A 23,394-nucleotide genomic window follows, 5' to 3' on the forward strand; every position below is an offset into this window, starting at 1 on the left:
AAGGGTTTTTTTGTTGTCTGTGTGCAGGCCACTATGTTGGGAGAACGATATAAGCAGGGTAAACTCCACGCCTACAAGCTCATCTGCAAGATCATGAAGAGGAGACAGGATGTTTCACCCAACTCTGACTTCCTCACACACTTCTACAACATCATGCACTGCGGCCTGCTTCACCAAGACCAGGTGTGCTTGAGTGTACCTGGTGACCATGTAGGTTGAAAACTTTGTTCAAAACGTTTGCTTTGAGCTCTTTCTCTTTGTCTCACAGGACATTGTGAACACCATCATTAAGCACTGCTCTCCCCGCTTCTTCTCTATTGGACTTCCGGGAGCCACCATGCTCATCCTGGACTTCATCGTGGCAGCGAGCCGCGTAACCGCCTGCTCGTCCCTCAATGTGAGAAACCACCAAACTGCTTCCAGACATCACTACCCCTACACATGGCAACATCATTTAGATGTGCTCACATGTTTCACATTCACTTTCTTTAATTTAGTCTTTAATTTACTGTCTTTCTCTCTTCTCATCTTTTTCCTAGGCTCCACGGGTAGAGGCTCAGATCTTGTTGGGCTCCCTGGTGTGCCTCCCAAACCTGTACAACGAACTTCCTGCACTGCACCCGACAACGGCCGACATCATCATGACGAAATTCACAGATGTCAAGGTATTTTTTTGTATAAATACAATACAAATTACATTTCCAAAACAAATAATGCTTGGGTCGGGTGGCATGGATTCATTTGTGAGGTCAGCTATTTATCTGCTCTTTGTAGATATTTGGAATGCTAATGATTAATCGACAATTTAATTATAATTTAATCAATAAAGCATATCAATGGTCGATTAAGCTAGATGCGTAGTAGTTCAGACAACACATCAACTAATCAGTCTGGGAAAAAGTACAGTTTTGTGTATCTTTCCTACAAATAACTCTTATATTTCCTGCAGCTACATTCGACCATCAATCAGGACTTCCCTAATGTGCTCGTATCTATTGTCTGCGTTTAACCTCTGATACACTGCCTGCCCTTATGCAGATCCAAGTGGCTGAATGAATGCAACTCCAACGGTTGTTTAGAGTGCAGGGAAATCTGATGTAATTGTTCCTGCTGGCGCTAATGTGCTAATGGGCGATCAGCAATGCAGGCTGCATTGAGCCGAGCTCTACTGGGCTGTTGTTATTGTGTTGCCGTGTTGTTCCGGGCGACGATAAGGAGCTAATGCCATGCGGGGAGGCGTCCGACACTCGCATGCAGAAATTCACATGATGGCATCTGATAACCAGGAGCAGGCCATGAATGACAAGACTGTGGTTAACGTGATCTTTTTTTTTTCTGTGTGTGTGTGTGCTTGTGCACAGATGCTTCTTTTCCAGATGGTTGGATATGTCATGTTCCGAGTTGCCAGATTGCTGGTTTTATGTCAGATTTTGTGTCTGTTGTGAGTGGTTCTGATCATTATCTTTTTGTCTGTCTGCATTATCTCACTCTGTGCATCTGTCTCTGGTGGGAATGTGTGGTGTTGTGTATGCTTCTGTGTGCAAATGTGCCCTGTGAAAGTCTGTGTGGCTTAGAAATGGGTGGCGTATAATCAGATTCTCCCTAGATGGAAAGAAATAAATTAGTTTCAGGATGTCACTAGGCCCTTGAATAGGATTTTTTTATTTTTTTTTGTATCCTATATTTTCATTGACGACCAGAATTGTTCATAATATTTTTATTCAGAAATGTAGCAGTCGCACAAAAATGTCGAGCAGAACTGTTTTTATCATTAATAATAATAAGAAATGTTTCTTGAGCAGCAAACCTTCATATTAGAATGATTTCTGAAGGATCATGTGACACTGTAGACCTTAATGTAATGATGCTGAAAATTCAGCTTTGCATCACAGGAATAAATTACAATGTTTAATTTTTTTTTTTTGTAAGTTTATTTGAATAGGGACAAGTATGTTACATAAGCTCATGTTCCATTCTACAACATTTTAGCCGAGGCTAATTCTCAATGTTAGTCCCTAGTTTTAAAATATTACAAAAAACAGAAAACAGTTATTTAAAATGGTAATGTTTTTATTGTTTTGATGGAATAAAAACAGCCTTGGTGAGACTTCTTTTAAAGAACATGAAAAAATATTGTAATGTGGTATTGTATCACTTATATTTAATTATATCATGTATTATAAGCAGCTTTTTTTAGATTTGTGATGATTTCAATGTGAGGAAGAAAGATGACGGGGTCAGCTGACAGAGACTTGTGTGTTTTTATTAAAGTAATTCCAAGAAATCACAAACAAAAGGTTGTGCTCTGCACAAATAACAATACATCAACTCACTGCAGCACTTTGGTTTCCAGTCCTCAGTTCTCAGACATGCACGAAGTCCCAGTCCAGTCTCTCTTTTCCTCTGTATCCATTTCCTGGTGGCTTTTATCCTGTCTCTCCATGCCAATTACTGAAACAAGACACAGGTGTTTGTCATTTGCACTTGACACACTGACACACCGCTCGTCTGCTGCCTCTCTCTCCCGTTGCAGACCTCGCTGAACCACGCCCCCCTCGCCACAAAATCACTTTAAACTGTATAAATAAATCAAATAAATAATAAAATTATGTATGATGTGACTCCTTTAATAGTAATTATTTTGTTTTTGTATTTCAGGAGCATATAATCAAGCACATCCTGACCTCTGCCAGAGATGAGCCTTCTGCACCAGCAAGGTACAAACGCTGAAGGCTAACACCCTGTCCTAGTCATAGCTGTGCCTTGGCCACCTTTACTCGAACGCAGACTGCTGTGGCGCTCATGTAAACGACACAAGTTTGAATTTGGCTCGCAATGTTTCCTAATCCTATTTGCAATATTAATGAACATAAACAACTTGAAGAGCACTGACTCGTACCACCTGACTGCTGCAGGTTAATTTCGGAGGAGGGACTGTATAAGGTGGCTGTGTGAAAGCACATTATGCTGACAGGCAGGTAGAACATCCTATCATTGCATTCGGTTCTACGCCTTCCACAGATGATTGATATATATATATATATATATATATATATATATATGAAGAGTTCAGATGCAAAAGCCTCTAAGTGCCATTTGAAATTTTCTTCTAAAATGGTCATTTTTATCAAGCTTATATATTCAAGTTCAGTAATTTCACTTAAATGACAATTAATAGGTAATCCTCATTGCAATTTAAGTGAAATTACTGAACTTAAATATACAAGCTTGATAAAAATGATCATTCTAGAAGAAAATTTCAAATGGCACTTAGAGGCTTTTGCACCTGAACTCTTCATATATATATATATATATATATATATATAGTTTCCAGGTCAGTGCATACTCCTTGTTAGATTTGAAAAGAAAGCAAGCAAGCCCTATGCCAGACAGATTAGTAAATCTATACATTACGGTCGGTGTTAAAGCAATGTGGGGGTATGTGTCTGGTCATATCTAGACAGATTAGGAGCAGTGTCATTTAAAGTAATCCAGTATGCAGTAGGATTAGAGTGGATCCTGATGGGGCTCAAGTCATTCGAATCCCCCATAACTCCCTATGATAAAAGTTTGGGTGTTCTTTCAGAGAAAAGCTGAGGAAAGCCTTAGATCATAGATGCAGACAGGAGGCAGGATTAAATATCTATGGCCTAGCAGTAAGGGCACAAGCCCCAACACATTGAGCCATACTTGATCTTTTAAAATAAGTTTATCCATCTATTTGTCCATCTGTCTGTTTGTCTGTCTGTCATTCGTTCTGTCATTGGTTCATCTATCTGTCGGTCGGTACTGGCCACATTAGTACACCTTGCTAGTACCGGGTTGGACCCCCTTTTGCCTTCAGAACTGCCTTAATTCTTCATGGCAAAGATTTAACCAGATCCTGGAAACATTCCTCAGAGATTTTGGTCCATATTGACATGATAGCATCACGCAGTTGCTGCAGATTTGTCGGCTGCACATCAGTGATGTGAATCTCCCTTTCAGTACATCACAAATGTGCTCTATTGGACTGAGATCTGGTGACTGTGGAGGCAATTTGAGTTTAGTGAACTAATTGACTTGCCAAGAAACTAGTTTAAGGTGATTTGAGCTTTGTGACATGGTGTCATGGTTTTAAGTAGTCATTTAAAAAAAGATGGGTACACTCACAGTGGTCATAAAGGGATGGACATGGTCAGCAACAGGTAGGCTGTGGCGTTTAAACAATGCTCATTTGGTACTAAGTCTGAACTGTTGAAACAAGTTAAGATGGATCCATGCTTTCATGTTGTTTACACCAAATTGTGACCCTACCATCTGAATACTGCAGCAGAAAACAAGACTCATCAGACCAGGCAATTTTTCCAATCTTCTGTTACTATGTATTTATTACTTTTATTTAGCAAGGACACATTAAATGAATCAAAAGTGACAGTAAAGACAAACATTCAGCTACACCTATATACACTACATATGTAGCTACCTTTATAGATAAATTACTTCTTCATTTATACATTTTTTCATTATTATTATTAATGTTTTAATGCTAACAAATGTGTTGGCATGTCAAGTACATTTTCTACATGGCAGATGTAGACATTTACATTTTCTGAACTAATACACAAGTATTTTCAACACAATGGATTGTTCATTTTAAATGTGCTGGCAATCATTCATCCATTTATTTTACATAAGATCTAAAAGTTGTTTTTGTGTGTTTTTCAGGTGTGTGGCACTCTGTAGTCTGGGTATTTGGCTCTGTGAAGAGCTGGTTCATGGCACTCAGCATCCGCAGATCAAAGAAGCACTTAACGTCCTCTGTGTTACTCTCAAGGTACTCGGATGCTTGGTTACACAAAATGTAGATGTATCCTGCTGTTAAAGATTGATAATAAATGGAATAGAAGCATCTGTGCTGTGAAAGAACCTTCACTGGCAATGTAAGTGAGCACAGCAGAGAAATGATGGCATTGCCCTTGGCCTGAGTCTTCTGAAGCCGTTCCTGATGCCTGGGCTCAGTGCACTGGCACAAGTGTGTTCTGTTCATCCAGAAGAAGATTATTCCACACTCCCTGTACCCACCCCTACCAGCCTTCCTAAATCTGGACCGTCAACATGTTTGGCTTCTCTGCTTTTCACAGACAGAAGGCTAATCCACTGAAGAATTTACGCTTCAGAGAGTTCGAGGAATTATTACATTTCTGTCTGAAATGAAGGCTAGGGCCAACAGACACGCACATACTCAAACTCTGGTCCAATCAGAAAAAGCCTGTTTGTGATCGGGTCGATTTTATTGGCTTTTCTGAGAATCTGTTGTCAGTGGAGGGTTAGACATGAGTGTCTCTCTCCCTTGGGTGCGTTCCATGAAGCAGAATTAGGGAAAGACTCGGCTCAGATGAGGACCACAATGCAATTTTCCTGTTTTGCTCCACACATGTCTGAACACATTTAAGTTGCTGATTGCTTCTATTTTAACCATTAATGCCTTCCTTGCAGTTCTCAAATAAAACGGTCGCCCTGGTGGCCTCGGACATTTTGCACCTGCTCATAAACTACGTTGACGAACTGCAGAAATTCCCGCCTAACACTCCAAAGAAAATAGTGGAGGTAAAGTCAGTCACACTGCAAGTTAAGCCTGATTTTGATTTGTTGCATAGAAAGTTACATTTATTTCCGGCTTTTTTTAGGTCCTTATTGCAACCATCACTTACCTTCTTCCCGTCACAGAGTCCTCCCCTCATGAGCTGGACAAGAGGGTATGTCTCATGACACAAGTGCACCCCAAAACAATGAGAGAACACACTCGTATGAATGTGAAATTAATGCTTTTTTTTTTGGTTTAGCCAACAGTTTGTGATGATTTTTATTCAATGAGGAAGTATTCCTAAAAAAATTTATTCTGCTCACCTTCACATCTTTTAAAATCTGAATATTTTTTTTCTTTTATTGAACACACAAAAATGTCCAGGTTGCTCTTTTCAATCCAAATGAAGTCTTTTGAAGCACAAAAGCTGTCATCATTAATGATAACAAATGTTTCTTGAGCACCGAATCAGAATGATTTCTGAAGAATTATGCTTTTGCCTTGCTATCACAGGAATAAATTACATTTTAAAATATATTGAAATAGAAAGGATTCATTTTACATTTCAATGATTTCTCAGTATTATTGGTTTTATTATATATGTGTATGTGTATGTTATGTATGTATTATACTCTCTTTCCAGCTGGTTGTGTCTCTGCTGCTGTGTTTGCTGGACTGGGTGATGGCTCTACCTCCAAAAACTCTCCTCCAGTCGGTCCAAGGTGCCTCAGACAAGGAGAAGACCGACAAGTCCGTCCTAAGCTGCATCTATAAAGTACGAGACCAATGCTCACATCATCTATTAAACATAATTTGTATTTGTCAACATAGTTTTTATCTGTAAATTAAGACCCTGTGAAACTAAAGCACTGTGCATAATGCTTTATTTATTTGTATTTCTAACTCCTTTGTCCATCTCACAGGTCCTCCATGGCTGTGTGTATGGGGCGCAGAGCTTCAATAACCCCAATTACTTCCCCATTCACCTGTCAGACTTAAGCAGCCCAGACTATGACCCCTTTCTAATACTAGAGAACCTGAAGGAACCAGAGCCTCTCCATTCACCCGACTCTGAACGCTCTTCCAAACTGCAGCCCGTCACTGAAGGTGAACGCATGTCTTCTTGTTCTTTGTTTATGCATCTGATATATCAGTCAGGCTCTGCTTGCAGTCTTGTCTTTTTCCTATTTCTGGCACCTTTTCCTAACCAGGTGACCAAGTTTAGAGCAGAATATCATTCTGTCCGCACAGAAAAAATCACACGGCAGCCAATCAAAACGATTAACAGTTTTATATGCAGCTACGAAAAGCTAAAACCTCTCTTAAAACAAGTACAACAGTAGTAGAACAAATCAGGAGCAGGAATGAGCCAGCTAAATGTCTTCATCGAATTGGTTTGCTCCCTCATACTAATTTCAGGGTGTGGAGGGGCTTGAGATTGACAGCAGGGGGCTGGTTTCCTGTGCTGCCTGTGCTGTGTCTCTCTCCATCAGACGAAAATAACTAATCATTACAACCCTGAGTGAGACATGTGTCCACCACTTTCCTAGCTCCATTCTCTTGAAATTACTCCTAGCACTGAATTCTTGCTGGATCAGAGGGCACTCTGCAGCTGGGGTGGTCCGAACAGTAGGCCCTCCCCCTGAGAGCTCCAGTCTAAGAATGCTTTGGCTCATTAAGTGTCGCTGAATTTGATTGGTGTGGTGTGTTGATTGGGGGGAGTGGGCCTCTGGCACGTCTAGTGTACTGGTATTGGGCTGCTCTCTGCATGGTTTCTTTGTGAGTATTGGCAGTGTGTGAAGAGGGAGTGTCTCCGTCGGGCGCTTCTTACCAGCATTGAGGCATCTGCACCTCTCACCAGGCATCCTGCATTCTTCATCACACCCTAATGTCCCTGTATTCACACGAGCTGTCTGCACCTTCACTCATTCCGGCTCTGCAGGAGTTTAACACTGATAGATCTGAAAATCAGTACGTCCCTGATGAAACGAGTGCCTACACTCTTTTCTTTTACTTGTTTGTAACACTTTGTCATCATCACTGCGGTCTCTTCATATCTCGCACTCTTATACAGACTGATTTTTGATGAAATTCTACAGGATATATTTAGGGATGTATGAACAGATAAGTCGAATAGTGAGGTCAACTCGTTCATCTAAAATTTCTGATTTATTCATTTATTATTATTTTTTAATGTCACCGCTGACATTCAGAAAAATAACTTTGGGCACTGCAGCGTATCTTGTGCTGTTTTTTGTTGTTGTTGTTTATCATTTTATTTATTTATTTATTGCAATTTTAGGAAAGTGTTGATTTAAAAATATTCTTAAATAGTCATAATTTTAAATAAATAAAAAATCTTGAGGCCTAATTATTATATTTGCTCCATCTTATTGAATTTAAATATAAAATGGACCATTTTCTGTAAATGACCCTAAAGAAATGCATCTGAAACCCGAAACCACCATAAATACACAAAGATTCTGTAATACTGATTTGTCAACTATGTTAATCAAGATTATTTTGAAATTGTGTAGTTTCCAAATGGAACTTAACTCTTCATAGTAATCTTTGTTGATCTGAAAACATTATCAAATTAGCAAAAAGAAAACTGTGAACATAAGTAAACACTCAAGGATTGGGGGGTGTGTAAAACTTTATGAATAATGGCAATTGCCTTTGAAAATCTATGGAAATTTCTGCTCACACTTTTTACAAATACATCTTTCTCTTTCTGTCTGTTTGTAGTGAGGAGCCGTATTCAGCAAGGTCTGATTTCCATTGCGGCACGCACGGTCATATCACACCTGGTCAACCACCTGGGTCACTATCCAATGAGTGGTGGTCCGGCCACTTTGACCAGCCAGGTGTGTGAGAACCAGGATAACCCGTACAGCGAGAGCGCAGACCTGGCCCCCGAACTCTTTGACACGCCCAACTTGCAGTTCTTTGTACTTAACGGCACCACCCTGCTGTCATACCTACAAATCCGGGCAGAGGACGGGCTGCCCGGTGGCGGGATGTCAGCTGGCCTCACCACCACCAGTGCCTGCGTTCGGGTGATCGTGAGAGACATTTCCGGCAAACACTCCTGGGACTCGGCTGTACTATATGGTCCGCCTAGTCAAACTTTGCGCCTTTACACGTCCTCCAATCCAGCAGGGGGCGGTAGAGAGCGTGGCCGAGATGAGGACAGTCTAGAGAGAAGCAGTCAAGAAGAAGCAGAGGATGAAGCTTTTCAGGAGAATGAGGAGGACCTGGATGAGCATGAGGAAGAGATGAAAGAAGACAGACAGGAGGAAGACATTGAGCAAGAGGACGAGGAGGAAGAGGCGGGTCTGGAGCTGATGGCCCCGCAGGCCAAACGCCGGTGCAGAGAGGTGATCCCGAGCTGGGACTCCCTGCAGGATGGGGAGGATGCTCTGGATGAGATGTTGCAGTACCTGGGATACTCCAGCCCAGAGTGCCTGCAATATACTGGCGCACCGCTCAACATTCCAGCCCCACCACCCACCTGCGTGTCCGAGAAGCAGGAGAACGACGTCATCAACGGCATCCTGAAGCAGTGTGCCGATGAGAGGGACTTCACGCTGCATCGTGGGAATGAGCTGAACATGAGGGGCGTAGTGCAGCAAGAGCCAAGCCCGCAGAGACCCCAGTCAGCCTTCTACTACTGCAAACTGTTCCTCAACATACTAGGCATGAACTCCTGGGAGAAGAGGTAAGACCATGAGAACAAGCATTGTGGTTTAAACGCCTGGAAATCACAAAGGGTATCCACAGGTAACAAATACCAACCTCTAGAGTACTGGAGGCACCCCAACAATACACATTTTCTTCTAATAAGCTGATTATGGTGTGTTTGATTAGGAAGAGTTAAAAAATGTGTGGAAATGGGGTGCCTCCAGGGACCGGGGAAAACATTGCTCTGCCCTACTGGTTAGAGGTTTTGAATGGTAGCTAAAAATGAGCTAGAAGGGATATAAATCTATTGGAGCGATATTCAAAAAATGGCCAATTTTAAACACCAGGCATCATAGTGGGACATAGAGTTGCTAAGTTTTTGTCCAAAGACCAGATTTATGAAAATCTTCTTAAGAAGTTAAGAAATTTCTAAAGATAAATTCTAAGTAGTTCGTAAGAATGCTCCCAACTGCAATTCTTATGAAAAAAATCTCATTTAAAAAGTTCTCATTTATTTATTTTAAAAACATTATTTATACTTATTTATTTCATGAGACGAAAAACCTGAAGTCATGAACCTGAAGTCATTACTTTTGTCATGTCCTCCTAAAAATGAACAGATAACTGTTATTATTTGTCGTTTGACCGCATGAGTCTTCAATAAGTGCAATCAAGATTTATTCAAATAGATTTAAAAACCAAAACAAACAAAAATAGTCCCCTTAACATTGAGTTTTTGGAAGCAATTTGGAAGCCGATTCTGTTATGTTTTTTATCATAGCTTTGTTTAACCGCCATAACTGAAAATGTAATCCTTTGGTCTGTGAATTAAGCGTTTAGCAACACGTCATCCTGCCATTTCCCCCTCAAGAGAATCACTACATTGTTTTGCTAGAGCTTGTTAGCACAATCTGGGTGAGGTTTTTTAAGGCCGATAATGCATGTAAACATCCTGTTTGCTCGCACCTCTCCCTGATTGCGCAGAGCCGTGTTAATCTGCTTTAAACAGTCGACATCTTTTTGATTAGCTTATCCACCAATAGACGCTACAGTGCTGCTCACTTACCGCTCAATCTCAGTGTCTATCCCCCTCCATGATTCCTAATGGTCCCCCACATTGCATTTCACTGGAAAGGTTCAATCTCATTCCATTTTGTGGTGTTACAGAGAATGGTTAAATATTTCCAGATGACAAATAATTGGAAAATAGGGGTTATTTTTCACCTTGAATGTAATGGCATTAATTTTCCTGATATACATGCTCTGTGTTATGAGATTAATGCAGGAAAATTGTTTTTTCACCAATCGTTCAGAGAGTTGGGGGGGCTTTTATTCAACAGCTCCGAGTGTGGGGTGTGTGTGTGCACGTATGCAGCTTTTATGAGGGGATTAATTCTTGAGGGGTCTGTTATCTGCCGAGCAGCCGTGGTACTTTTCATTTTTGCCTGATACACTGGTGAAAATAAAAGGCTGCCTTTCGAATGTGGCTGAAGGGTTATTATGAGTTGGAGAGCTGGGAGAAAATACATAGGCGCTGTTTAATGAGGAATTGTCCTGCTGCCGCTCTCCAGGCATTCATGTATCATTTATCCGTGGTCAGAGACTAAGGCATTGCAATCCGCCAGCCCATTGTGTGTGTGAGCGCGCACCTAATGTCGGCCTTTTATGCCGTTCACGCGTTCGCCTCCTGAAATGGCTCACTTTCAATGGAGAAAATGAAGACCATTACATTGCAACAAGCTAATAAAGAGACCCCTGCTCAAAGAAAAAGAGAACAAAACAAAAAGTCCTTTTAGAGAGCATCGTGTGGCTTTTCCACATGACTCACACGGCCACTTGGAGGGAGGGAATGATAAAGAGGGGGGACAGGGAGAAAGTAACTGAACTCTAGACTATAAAAGCTGCAGACAGGGAAAAAAAAAGTTATCTTATAGATTTATGGATTCTTTTAATAACATCATGTGTAGGTTTTTGTTTTATGGTTCATTGTGTCTTAAGATGTTTTTCCACGTAGGATCATCTACCATTGTTTTTGTTTTCATTTGCGTTTCTGTTGCGGGGTCAGATTTTCCAGGAGTCTGTGAGAAAAACAATGAAGACGGTAATTAAGCTGGCGGGCACTTAATGAAAGAGATCTAACGCATAGTCTGGACTAGATCAGCTCCTCCAAAAGGGGGTCCGCGAACCATAGCTAGGGCATCAAACCAGTCCATCGATCAATAATCTATCGTTCTACCTATTCATTTTTATCTACTGTATCTCTCTTTCTGTCTATTGTTTTATATACAGTATTTACCTATCTGCCTCTCTGTCTATCATACTATTTATCATTCAATCTATCATTTTATCTATCTGTCTGTCTGTCTGCCTACTGTTATATCTTTCATTTGATCTATATATCTCTCATTCTGTCTATCGCTTTATATATTTACCTATCTGTGAATCTATCGTTATATATATCATTTTATCTGTCTGTCCATCATTCCATCCATCCATCCCTACCAGTCTGTCTCTTTATTTTTTTGCTCTTTATCTATAAATCTGTTTATCCATCAGTGTACCTTTTTACTTTTTCAATATATAGATGTTGTTGATCACTAATTAACCTGAATTAATACAACAAATTACCACCTCTTATGTTAAAATATCCTGTCTCTAGGAACAGCTTCCACCTGCTGAAGAAGAATGAAAAACTACTGAGAGAGCTGAAGAATCTGGATTCAAGGCAGTGGTATGTTATGCCTCTTTCATCCAGAGTTAGTCGTTAGGAACGTTATTGTAAGAAAACCAATTATAGCGCTTACTTTAGCTGTTATTGTCCATAGTTTTGTCCTGTTTGGCTCCTAAATTTACTTTCTTCTCCATTTACTCTTTGCAGTCGTGAAACGCACAAGATTGCTGTGTTTTATGTGGCAGAGGGGCAGGAAGACAAGCACTCAATTCTGTCCAACACAGCTGGGAGTCAGGCGTATGAAGACTTTGTGTCAGGCCTGGGCTGGGAGGTAAAATCGGGATAATTAATTGCTAAGATAATTCATTCTGTATTTAGGTATTACTTGCGGTGTTTTATAGGGTATTTATGCATTGGCCCCAACAAACTCTTTCCTCCTTGTTTAGGTGAACCTAACGAGTCATTGCGGTTTCATGGGCGGCCTGCAGCGGAACAAGAGCACGGGTTTGACCATGCCCTACTTTGCCACCTCCACAGTTGAAGTGATGTTCCATGTCTCCACACGCATGCCTCCCGACTCCGACGACTCGCTCACTAAAAAGGTGAACTTATAAAATATGCCGTTTTGAAGTGAATGTATCATTTAATTTGGGTTACATGACCAATACTATTATATTATTTATTCATATTTTGAATTAGCTTTTTATATTCTAATTTTTAATTTTCATTTTAGTTATTTTAGTACTTCAGCTTATTTTATTTCAGTTAGTTGCCAATGCAATATTTTAACAATTTTTTGTTTATTATTTTGTTTGTTTAAGTTTTTCATTAGTATTTTTTTTTAGCTTTCCATTAACAATTTTTAATAGTTTTATTTAACAATATCAACTCCTATTTCCACCACATCTCTGATCCTTAGAATAATAATTTAAAAAAAGTTTGTCCTTCTGTACTTTTATACATTTTTTGTAAATAACTTCTACATTCTGAATGACTAACTTCTGCGAAACACAAAGCGCGTATTTTGAAGAACAGCCTCATTTTTGCAACTTGATACTGATACTGGGACGTATATCTACATAGTACATTAATCTCAAAAGAACCTACTTTCTATCACGCAAAAAAAGGTTGATTCTCTGAAGAGTTCAACGTTCCCCCTGATTGCTTGCCTGTGGAAGGCCTTTTAGATTGTAGTCTGTGTGATTATCTTTTCTTTCATAGCTCTTCTGTCTTGAGTTCCCTCTGGCAGTGCAGCTCTTCTCCTCCTGTGCTGTGGGTGAAGTGGGATACAGAACCTCACTGACCTGTGCATTCACACCTCATCATTAAACCTAACCCAGGCTAATCTGAGGGGTTGGATACTTATACCTGCCGAGAGCGGTACTTTTGTGATGCTTGGTTCCCCATAGAGAGAACCTATCACCTATCTCTCTGCTTTCAGAACATTGAAAAAGAGAGAGTAATGACTCCTAACAGCTGTACTTTATTCTCTCGTTCTGCCTCACCCACTGGCTTTCATCTCTGTCTCTCTTTTATTTAAAGAGGGATGTCACACCCTTTCTTTTTCTTCACTATTCCTCGCAGTCGATGTGACCTCACGGAGAAACATTGCTAAATTTATTTTCCTACAATGTTGTTTCTTCAACTATGGGTACTTTTTTGGCCTCAGGTTTTTATAAATTAAATGCTCTTAAAACACACTTTTTACATTCTGACTATTTTTTTTTTGTCAACTAATAAAATCCAACAGTGTATTCACGTCACAAGTGATTAATTATATGTGTATAATAGCATTCTGTGGTAGAAAATAAGCCTTCATAAATGTCCTTGTTAAGGCTATTTTCATAACATTTTAGGTTGCTTAAATATACTAATTTAATATTTTCTTTTTATAAATTCACAAAATTAAAACTTTATTGTAAATTGTGTAATTAAAATATTTAGTTCCAGGTATAATAACATTTTTACCAATTGCAAATGCATTGAAAAGATAAACATTTTGTCATGTCTTATATTTAACATATTTCAAGTATGCTAGCTTTTGAAAAACAAACAATTAATGTCTGTAAATTTGATCAAAATGTCAATGTTTCTCATAATAAAGTTTTAAATGTATTATAATCATTTCTTAAAGATTATCATAGGTTCAATAATAATAATACGATTTTTAACATTTATTTTCATATTTTATTATTGAAATTCCGAGTCTAGGACAAAGCAATACAATCTAGTAGCAAAAACAAAACAGTTTTGTTTTTAAGGAACGGTAAAAAGTTACCAAGTGTGTTCTAATGTGACCTTCATATAACAAAAAGAACAATGTTGAAAGCTGTTAGTTTTAATAAAAAACAGCCCATGGGGCGTTAAAGTGTCCGTTGTTGAAGAAACACCCGCAAATGTCTGTCTGCATGGGTATTTTTTTCTGTTCACATGGGCAGCACAAATCTAATAATGTGCAGCATTATCCTTAATGAGCTTGGCTGGAAGGCTGTGATATGGGGTTGTTTGTGGAGCAGCCAACCCCATGCCGAATGACCAATCGCTTGTCATTAGATCTGTCCCCTCACTTCCTCACTCATACGTCTTCTGGGGCAGAGACGAGGCGATAAGGTGCTAATGCGCCCTAAAGACTTATTAATGAACGCTGATAGAAATGTGATATTGCGGCGAGTGACACAGTGGGTAAGGGTGGGAGGGCTACAGTGCGTCATAAGAGAGACGTTTCATGGGGCGTTATTTAGGATGGGAAAGGGGGGCTCTAATTAGATTACCACATTTAATCTAAATGGTCTCGCCTACAGCTTATTGTGTCTTCTCTGTTTTTATAAGCTGAGCAGGTATGCTGGGAGGGGGTGGGGTTGTGGGACATTGTCGGTAAGATGCCGGTCTGCAATTGGCTTTAAGCAGATGGATGACAAGATGTAGGGTCCATTTTCAGGGCCCACTGTTTTGTTTTTTAAGATGTTTGTCTCTTTTGTTTGATGCTTGCACAGAGATAAAAGATGAAGTGACATGTTGTCATTTTTATTTATTTATTTGGTTTTTCAAACTGTTTTTCTCTGAAATTTTTATAAGTGAAATAGGATATGTGGGTGCTGGACTTTATTTTGTCTGTAAGTATATGATTGTGGAATAATTGGATCATCAAAAGTGGGTGATTTAACAAAACCAGGTCATCATTTATACATCAATGGCTATTAAATACTTAATGCTATTTTTGCTCATTTCACATGTGACGTGTTATAACTTAAGAGGTAATTTTTAAGTCTTGAAGGGTTAGTTCACCCTAAAATAAAAACAAATTGTAATCACCCTGGTGGTCTAATGCTGTAGGCTCTTCTTTTTTGGACCACAAAAGGAGAAAAAAGAAAGTCGCTCTCTAAATACAAATTAAAAATGAATAAAAACGTGACCTGAAATACAGTCCATGTACTTTCTTCTTTTGGGTGAATAAATTCTCCGTGTTCATCACAATGATAGGTTATCGTATTTACATCTGTCAACTGTCAATTCTGACTGACAGCAGACAAAGTTCTGATCTGGAGATATTCAAAGTAACTCCTTTAAACACCTCAAAACCCTGGATTTAAGTTCACAATCACATTTTTTTTTATATATATATATAATTCAGACATTTCTTTCCTGCATTATTTTGTATTATTGAGGTGACAGAGAACATCATGCAATAATAAATCAAATACAGATCTACATTGTCTTATCACATTGAGGACAGGCCGTTTGAATTTTTCCCGCCATAATCTGCACTACGGGCCGCCAAACGAATTTGGTATTTCTCAGAATGATATTACATGATTAAACAAAGATGGCAGAGATGAAAGAAAATCTCTCAGTCCAGACCACCTTATCGTCCAATAAAACTCCAATCATTTTGTCACACGGACACACACCCTGGAACGAAATGGCAGCCCCTGGTCTGTGGTAGTGCAGCTGAAGGCTGGATGTAATTCATGGCTGTAATTTGAGCACGAGGCGTGGGGTGAAGTGATGTGAGGGGTTGCTGGGCCCGGTGGAGGGGTTTTGGACTGCCGTCCCTGCCCTGCAGGGGAGCTGAGGGGACCTCCACGCCACGCACGGCTATATTCCGTCCAAATTAGATTGGGTCCGTCCATGTGCTGCATCGCCTATCATGACTCCTCAGAGGCAAATTGGATTTGCAAGGGCTGCTGGAGAGGCTATCCAGAGCACGATCTTCCGATAGCAACTCTAAACCATGTTAACTAGACACTAAAGCGTGTCAGCGCGGCCGCCGTGGCCACACCACACACACATTTATTTTTCTGCTTTTTTTCTTCCATTACAGATGCGTTTTATGCACTGTCTATTGCCTAATATGCACTCTAAATGATCCAATATTAACTTTTTGCCACACTTGCCAATTGCAAGTAAATTAACAAACATTTGTGGCAGACTTATTTTTTCATAGTCCATTAAAATATATTATTAAATATTTTATTAAATTACTTTAAGAGAGTTTGGAGATTTGTGGGATGCACATCCAGGGCACGAAGCTCCCGTTCCACCACATCCCAAAGATGCTCTATTGGGTTGAGATCTTGTGAATGTGAGGGCCATTTTAGTACAGTGAACTCATTGTCTTGTTCAAGAAACCAATTTGAAATGATTCGAGCTTTGTGACATGGTGCATTATCCTGCTGGAAGTAGCCATCAGAGGATGGGTTACATGGTGGCCGTAAAGAGACGGACATGGACAGAAACAATGCTCAGGTAGGCCGTGGCATTTAAACGATGCCCAATTTGCACTAAGGGGCCTAAAGTGTGCCAAGAAAACATCCCACACACCATTACACCACCACCACCAGCCTGCACAGTGCTAACCAGGCATGATGGATCTCAACAGAAATCGAGACTCATCAGACCAGGCAAAATTTTTCCAGTCTTCAACTGTCCGATTTTGGTGAGCTCTTGCAAATTGTAGCCTCTTTTTCACAAATGCTTTGCTGCATACCTCGGTTGTGACGAGTGGTTATTTCAGTCAGAGTTGCTCTTCTTTTAGCTTGAATCAGTCGGCCCATTCTCCTCTGACCTCTAGCATCAACAGGGCATTTTCACCCACAGGCCTGCCGCATACTGGATGTTTTTCCCTTTTCACACCATTCTTTGTAAACCCTAGAAATGGTTTGCGTGAAAATCCCAGTAACTGAGCAGATTGTGAAATACTCAGACCGGCCCGTCTGGCACCAACAACCATGCCACGCTCAAAATTGCTTAAATCACCTTTCTTTCCCATTCTGACATTCAGTTTGGAGTTCAGGAGATTGTCTTGACCAGGACCACACCCCTAAATGCATTGAAGCAACTGCCATGTGATTGGTTGATTAGATAATTGCATTAATGAGAAATTGAACGGGTGTTCCTAATAATCCTTTAGGTGAGTGTGTGTGTTTTATATATATAATATTTTAAATTGTTCAACATTTTATGTATGTAAGTCAGGGCTGACTGCCTTCCTATGACCCACACTGTTTTAAATAACTTCAGCCATTGCTAAAGAGCAGAACACTGCAGTTAAAGAAATGAACGATGTCCATCGCTGAGTCTAAAGGACAGAGTTTGTCATTAGTTGCATAAAGGTTGCGGCCGTCACTCGGGACAGTTGACGGGTCACTGCGACCATGGATGTGGCAGTGATTGAGCGGGTCCCAGGAAGATGGAGTGATCGGGGTAAGCTAGATGAGAAGAGAAGAGAGAGACCGAGTGGCCGTTCTATCAACTGTCACAGCTCAAGGTTAATAAATACCGTTGTGGATAGCGCTGCACCACTGCTTAGACAACACACAGTTGAGATTCAATTCAGAGCAGTTACTTTTGTTTCAGAGATTGTGACGGTCATAAAGTATGACAAGCACACAAGCTCAAGGCTTCTTGTACTGTTGCAGACAATGTAAACAATATTATGGATGTGAATTCCATAAACAAAAGTAGTATCACATTTCTGCATGAGGGTATAGAGGAACCAAATCTTTAATAAGTATGTTTGGACAAGATACTGAATACATCTATGTATATCCACTCTCTCCATACAGTTAAGACACCTGGGTAACGATGAAGTGCACATTGTGTGGTCCGAGCATTCACGGGACTACCGGAGAGGCATCATTCCTACTGAGTTTGGAGATGTGCTCATCATCATCTACCCCATGAAGAACCACATGTACAGCATCCAGATCATCAAAAAACCAGAGGTGAGCTCAACTCTGATAAAGGGACGCCTTCAGAGGCGCCATCATAGTGTTATTTAATTAATTTAAAAAATAATTCATTTCAACACAAGAATAAATTACATTTTAAAGTAAATTAAAATTGTAATAATATTTCATAATACAATTGTTTTTACTGTATTTTTGTTTAAACATGCATAACTGACTTTTTTAAAATGTAATAATGAACAGTGTTAGGTGACTAAATATTTATTTTAGCATTTGACATCTTTGACTCTCTTTGAGACTTTTTGGCACTTTTGTTTGAAGGGCCTTTTGGCTAAATGCATCCAAATTACCTGAAACCCTCGTCCACACTGAGGGGGGACAAATATTTGAATGAATGTCGAAGAAAGAGATCGATGTACAGTAAAATGGAGATTATTTTTTTCTGCATCAAATCTATTTGTTTTTCTGTAAATGAGCTCAATGCTTCATACAGGAGACAGTGGAAGCATATATGTCTTTGGACACTACCAACCATTGCTTCCTGCTCAGTTATGTCAGGGCTAATTGAATGAATGGGATTCTCAGAATCGAATTCCGCTGTGGAGATGGATCCGAGAAGAGAGGCTCAGTCTTTCATGCAGTCTGAGGAAATGTAGAAAGATGGAGAGATAAAGAAAGACGAGGCCTGGCTTTTATGAAAGTCCATTTAGACCCCATTTCAGTGCATGAGGGCTATTCACTGTGTCTTTTCTGCTTAATGTCAGGGGTTTTTCTGTAACAGGCTGAAATACGTAGAAGGTTTTGACATTTCTATGCCTCCTTTTATTTGAAGGATAAAGCTACTAGCTTATATGCTGTGTAAAGGCTTGCTCACAGAAAATCGAATTGTGACTATTTATTTGCAAACTATTTTTATTCCAAAACTATTTACTCTGACTGGGGGAAAAAATAGATTTAGATGCCTGAATAAACTGTTCAAAAAAGTTTGGGGTCAGTAAGATTTTTTTTTTTATTCTGCAAGCACACATTAAAAACATGTAAAATGTTGCTGTTTAAAATATTTCTGTTTCAAATAAATGCTGCTCTTTTGAATTGGTAAATTCTGTTTTCCTGAAAAAAGTATCAAGAAATATTTCTTGAGCAGAAAATCGCCATATTAGAATGATTTCTAAAAGATCATGTGACACTGATGAATGAAGGCTGGTGAATAAAATAAAATGATTCAAAATATAAAAATAAACCCTCCACAATGTGAAGGAGTTTAGAGAGATTCGTTGTTTTGTTTTACTATTGCGTCACGTACATTTTTCATGCCGAGTGTGTGAATGGGCCTTAAAGGGATACTCCACTTTTTTTTGGAAATAGGCTCATTTTACCACTCACCCAAACAGAGTTAAACAGTTGGGTTTTACCGTTTTCGAATGTATTTAGCCGTTCTTTTTTTTTTTTTTTTTTGAAGAACATCAGTAACCAGACAGTTTCTGGTCTCATTTACTTCCATAGTATATTTTTTTTCCTACTATGGAAGTCAATGAGACCAGAAACTGTCTGGTTACTGATATTCTTCAAAATATCAGAAAATCGTCTGAATGGATTTGAAAACGGTAAAACTCAACTGTTTAACTCTGAGGGAGTTGTGAAATGAACCTATTTCCAAAAAAAAAAGTGGAGTACCCCTTTAATACTGATTGAAATGTGTATTTTGTTCCTGCTTGGAGCATCTCATATTTTGCTCTTCACAGTCCAATAAGTGTTCATATATCATATCATCTCGCTTTCCACAGGTGCCGTTCTTCGGTCCCTTGTTCGATGGAGCCATAGTGGATGGAAATATCTTACCCACAGTGGTGCGAGCCACAGCCATCAATGCCAGCAGAGCTCTGAAATCCCTCATTCCTCTTTACCAAAATTTGTATCCTTTTGCCTGACTAATGAGTGCACATTTTGTCATGTTTAAGGTGGCAGAAGCCTATTATCATTGCTTCGTTTTCTGCTCTCTCCTCCTGCCGTACAGACCTGGCTCACATATGTACGGATTGACTTGCAAGCGGTCAGGTTGGTGTCTCTCTCAGAGCGGGAGCAGGTAGAGCCGCTCGATAATTATCGACATCTTATTTCTCACATATAGACCACCGCTCTCTGCTCACCCAGTCAGGCGGGTGATGGAATCATTCTGATCACCCCCTCAATAACTGCTAACCGTGATGCACAGCCATTTGCTTTTGAAATCCTTCTCTGGCAATTTGCTTTTATTTCTGTCTCTCTCTTTTTCTCGGTCCCACAATCCGAATCTCTACTGTGGTACTTAATCTTATTGTTTGAGTCTGTTTGACCATTTTAGTGATTATTATACATGCACAATAACGTCTCTTAAAAAAAGCTTGTATAAGTACTCTTGACCCTCTTTTGACCCTAAAAGTAACATTATTTCAATAAGAAAAGAGCACTTTTAAGGAAAGCTTGAAGGCCTTCGGTCTGAACGGGGCACATTGGCTGGATTTGAACTTTGATTTGAACTTGGATTTCAACCACCCACCCAAGTTCAATGTAATTTGTTTTTACTAGGACTCTTAACAACCACAATTACATCCACTGAATGCTTTTAGATAATGTTCAATATCTAAGCATTTCCAAGTCCAAATCCAGCCTCTCCTGGCTTGTTGGCACTGAAGACCTTTAACCTTTCTTTAAGAGCGCTCTTTTCTTATCAAAGAGATGCTACTTCCAGAAAACAAAGCAAAGACGAAGAGGAGGGGAGAAAATGAGAGAGAGAAAAGGGGGGGGGGGAAAGCGATTCTCATCTGCCATGTCCTCCAAGCCAGAGAGATTGTTTGGCTCAGCTTGAGTCTTTCGCTCGCAGCAATCTCGCCCATCTGTGTGCCTGTGCGGAGCTCGATAGTGGACTGAGCTATTGATTGGCGTGAGCCGCACAGGTCGATGCTCCTGACAGCCTGAATTACAGTAATCTGTCATTATCGACGGATGTCTCTCCAAACCTTTTCTCTCTCTCCGTCTGTTTTTCTTTCAGTCTGATTCTCTTTATTTTGAAACTATCCCTCCCTCTTTTTTTCTTTTTTCTTTGAGCACCCTCGCACCTTATTTTCTTTCTATCCTGTGCGAATAATGGATGACTGGGAAGCGATGGATGGCAGGCTAGTAGTGATTAGAAGATCTGTGTGCCAGAGCCGCTGCTCTCCTATGGGGAAAACGGAGACTGAGAGGACCGCAGGGATGCGAGGAAGGAAGTCACAGTGTCTCCTGCTTACCTGTTGATAGTGCCGCCACATGAAGCCTTTGCAGAGAGAGAGAAAATGATGTAACCTAATTGTCCCCTTAACATCCTAGTATCTCTAAATCAATCACTAACTGGTGGGGTGGTGTAGTTGTTAAAGTGCAGAGCTGGTGAAGGTGCTGGTTCAGTCCTCATAAGGAGCTAGCCATGAGCCATCATCAGTGTAATAAATTCATGACATTGTTTTGTGATTTGAAATCTACATTTGATTTGATTCGAAAGCTTTCAATTTGATTCAGTTATTGGTATTTTAGTTATAATTGCTTACATAAAAATTGTAAATTATACAACACATTATAAATCACATTCATTATTAATTATTAATTTAGTTTGTTTTGAGAACAGGATTGCACTGGCCGTACTATTTGTTGTTGATTTATTTAAACAACAGCTTATGAAAGTAATTTTTTCTGGATTTAGGCTATACCGATTGTGTTTTGTTTTTGATTCACTGAAAGATCCATCTCATAAGAGTCATTTGTTTTTGGCTTTCAAGCTTCACTTGTTTGTGCTGTACGTCTTTGATTCACTAAACGAACCAGGCTTAAAAGGGTTATTTGTTCATAAATTGAGCTATATATGTTTTTGAATCACTAAAATATTCGGCTCATAGGAGTCATTTGTTTTGGGTTTCAAGCTGATTGCACTTTATGTTTTTGATTCACTCATACGAGTCATTTTTTTTTTATGGATTGGGCTACCTTGGTCATGCTATATGTTTTTGATTCACTAAAGAAACCTGCTCATAATAGTCATTCATTTCAGGATTTAGGCTTCAATGATCGTGCTGTGTTTTTGATTCACTAAAAGAACTGACTTCTAAGAATCATTTGTTCATACATTGATTGCAAAATATGCTTTGATTTACTAAAAGAACTAAAGTCAGTCTGTGAAGTGGACTACACAGGTTGCATTTTGTAGTCATTCACAGTATTTGGTTTGATTTGTGTTATTGGAAAGAAGTGGATGTAGTTAAAGTAACTTTCAAGGCTTCTATTGCCTTTCTTTGTCTGTATAATCAAGCTCATTTTCTTTCACCTGAACTGAATCATACGCTGAGCCTCAGGTAACAGCCTTTAGTTTCACACAAAAACAGATACAATTAGATTTGCTCTGGATACACATGTCAGGTGCTGTTCTTGCTGTAGAGCTCCTCATTTAGAACACAGCCGCTTTCTTAGCAATCAACTGACACATGGTCATCACAATCCCCTTTTTAGCTCAGCAGGGACGTGTTGTAAAGTAAATGATTTAGATTTAAGAAAGACAGACCAGCGTTTTCCTTTTGTAAAGAGTCCGCAGTCAAGCCATGTCAGCTGCTTTTTTCTCCCTATTTTTTGCCCTTAAACTCGATAAACTCAGACACTTTTTTTTCCTTCATCTCTTCCCTTTTCTCGTTCTGTAAGCCAACACGCCTCAACCTCTCTTGTGCCTGACTCTAAGTTCCAGTTCTTTCTCTTGGCCCCGGGCTGCGTCCATCTGCCTCCCCGCGCACTGATCCCTCATTCGGCATGACTGTGAAATTAGGCCCTGGAATGGATAGAAAGGGGCCTCTTTGGTCTTAATGTCTGTTGGAGGGAAAGAAAGAAAAAACAGCAGATAGCAGGTAGCTGGCGTGGGTCAGTGTTATGAATGCTGGGCTGACAAAATAACAGGGTTAAACCGCAGATAGCACAGGAGTAATCCAAAGGGCCATGTGTGGAAAAAAGAGCCCAAAGCTTGGGGCCTTCCAGCCAGCCTCAGTCTCTGAGGGCACCATGTTGGGCCTGAGTGATAAAATGTTCTGCTACAGTCTGGGCTGCCATATGTGGAAGTGTGTGTGCGTTTTAAACACCCCATTTCGATTAGAGCTAGTTGACCTGTCTCGCCCCCAGGCTACTGGATCGTTACAGCTGCTCGGTTCCTTGTTACGCATCCTGGAATGAAGTGGATCTAGATCTGGTCCTTCAAACCCTGATTGTGTGGCGAGACCCACATTATCTGATCCGTCTGG

General features: G+C 39.9%; 1 protein-coding gene across 8 annotated transcripts in view; it reads left to right on the forward strand.

Moving 5' to 3' along the window:
* The window catches only part of ralgapa1 (Ral GTPase activating protein catalytic subunit alpha 1), a 68,142-nt gene that overhangs the window by 29,585 nt on the left and 15,163 nt on the right, over nucleotides 1–23,394 (forward strand). For all 8 annotated transcript variants that reach the window (XM_089120205.1, XM_089120198.1, XM_089120201.1 and 5 more), the window contains 15 exons: nucleotides 28–183; nucleotides 269–397; nucleotides 540–665; nucleotides 2,659–2,717; nucleotides 4,708–4,816; nucleotides 5,479–5,589; nucleotides 5,670–5,738; nucleotides 6,210–6,341; nucleotides 6,490–6,673; nucleotides 8,315–9,287; nucleotides 11,910–11,981; nucleotides 12,129–12,252; nucleotides 12,368–12,523; nucleotides 17,987–18,145; nucleotides 19,894–20,021. In XM_089120205.1, coding sequence (XP_088976331.1) covers nucleotides 28–183; nucleotides 269–397; nucleotides 540–665; nucleotides 2,659–2,717; nucleotides 4,708–4,816; nucleotides 5,479–5,589; nucleotides 5,670–5,738; nucleotides 6,210–6,341; nucleotides 6,490–6,673; nucleotides 8,315–9,287; nucleotides 11,910–11,981; nucleotides 12,129–12,252; nucleotides 12,368–12,523; nucleotides 17,987–18,145; nucleotides 19,894–20,021 — 2,687 coding nt within the window. The remainder of the gene's footprint in view (nucleotides 1–27; nucleotides 184–268; nucleotides 398–539; nucleotides 666–2,658; nucleotides 2,718–4,707; nucleotides 4,817–5,478; nucleotides 5,590–5,669; nucleotides 5,739–6,209; nucleotides 6,342–6,489; nucleotides 6,674–8,314; nucleotides 9,288–11,909; nucleotides 11,982–12,128; nucleotides 12,253–12,367; nucleotides 12,524–17,986; nucleotides 18,146–19,893; nucleotides 20,022–23,394) is intronic.

The sequence above is a fragment of the Pimephales promelas genome, chromosome 15, assembly GCF_988280905.1.
Source record: "Pimephales promelas chromosome 15, fPimPro1.hap1.1, whole genome shotgun sequence".
In the NCBI taxonomy this organism is placed as follows: Eukaryota; Metazoa; Chordata; class Actinopteri; order Cypriniformes; family Leuciscidae; genus Pimephales; species Pimephales promelas.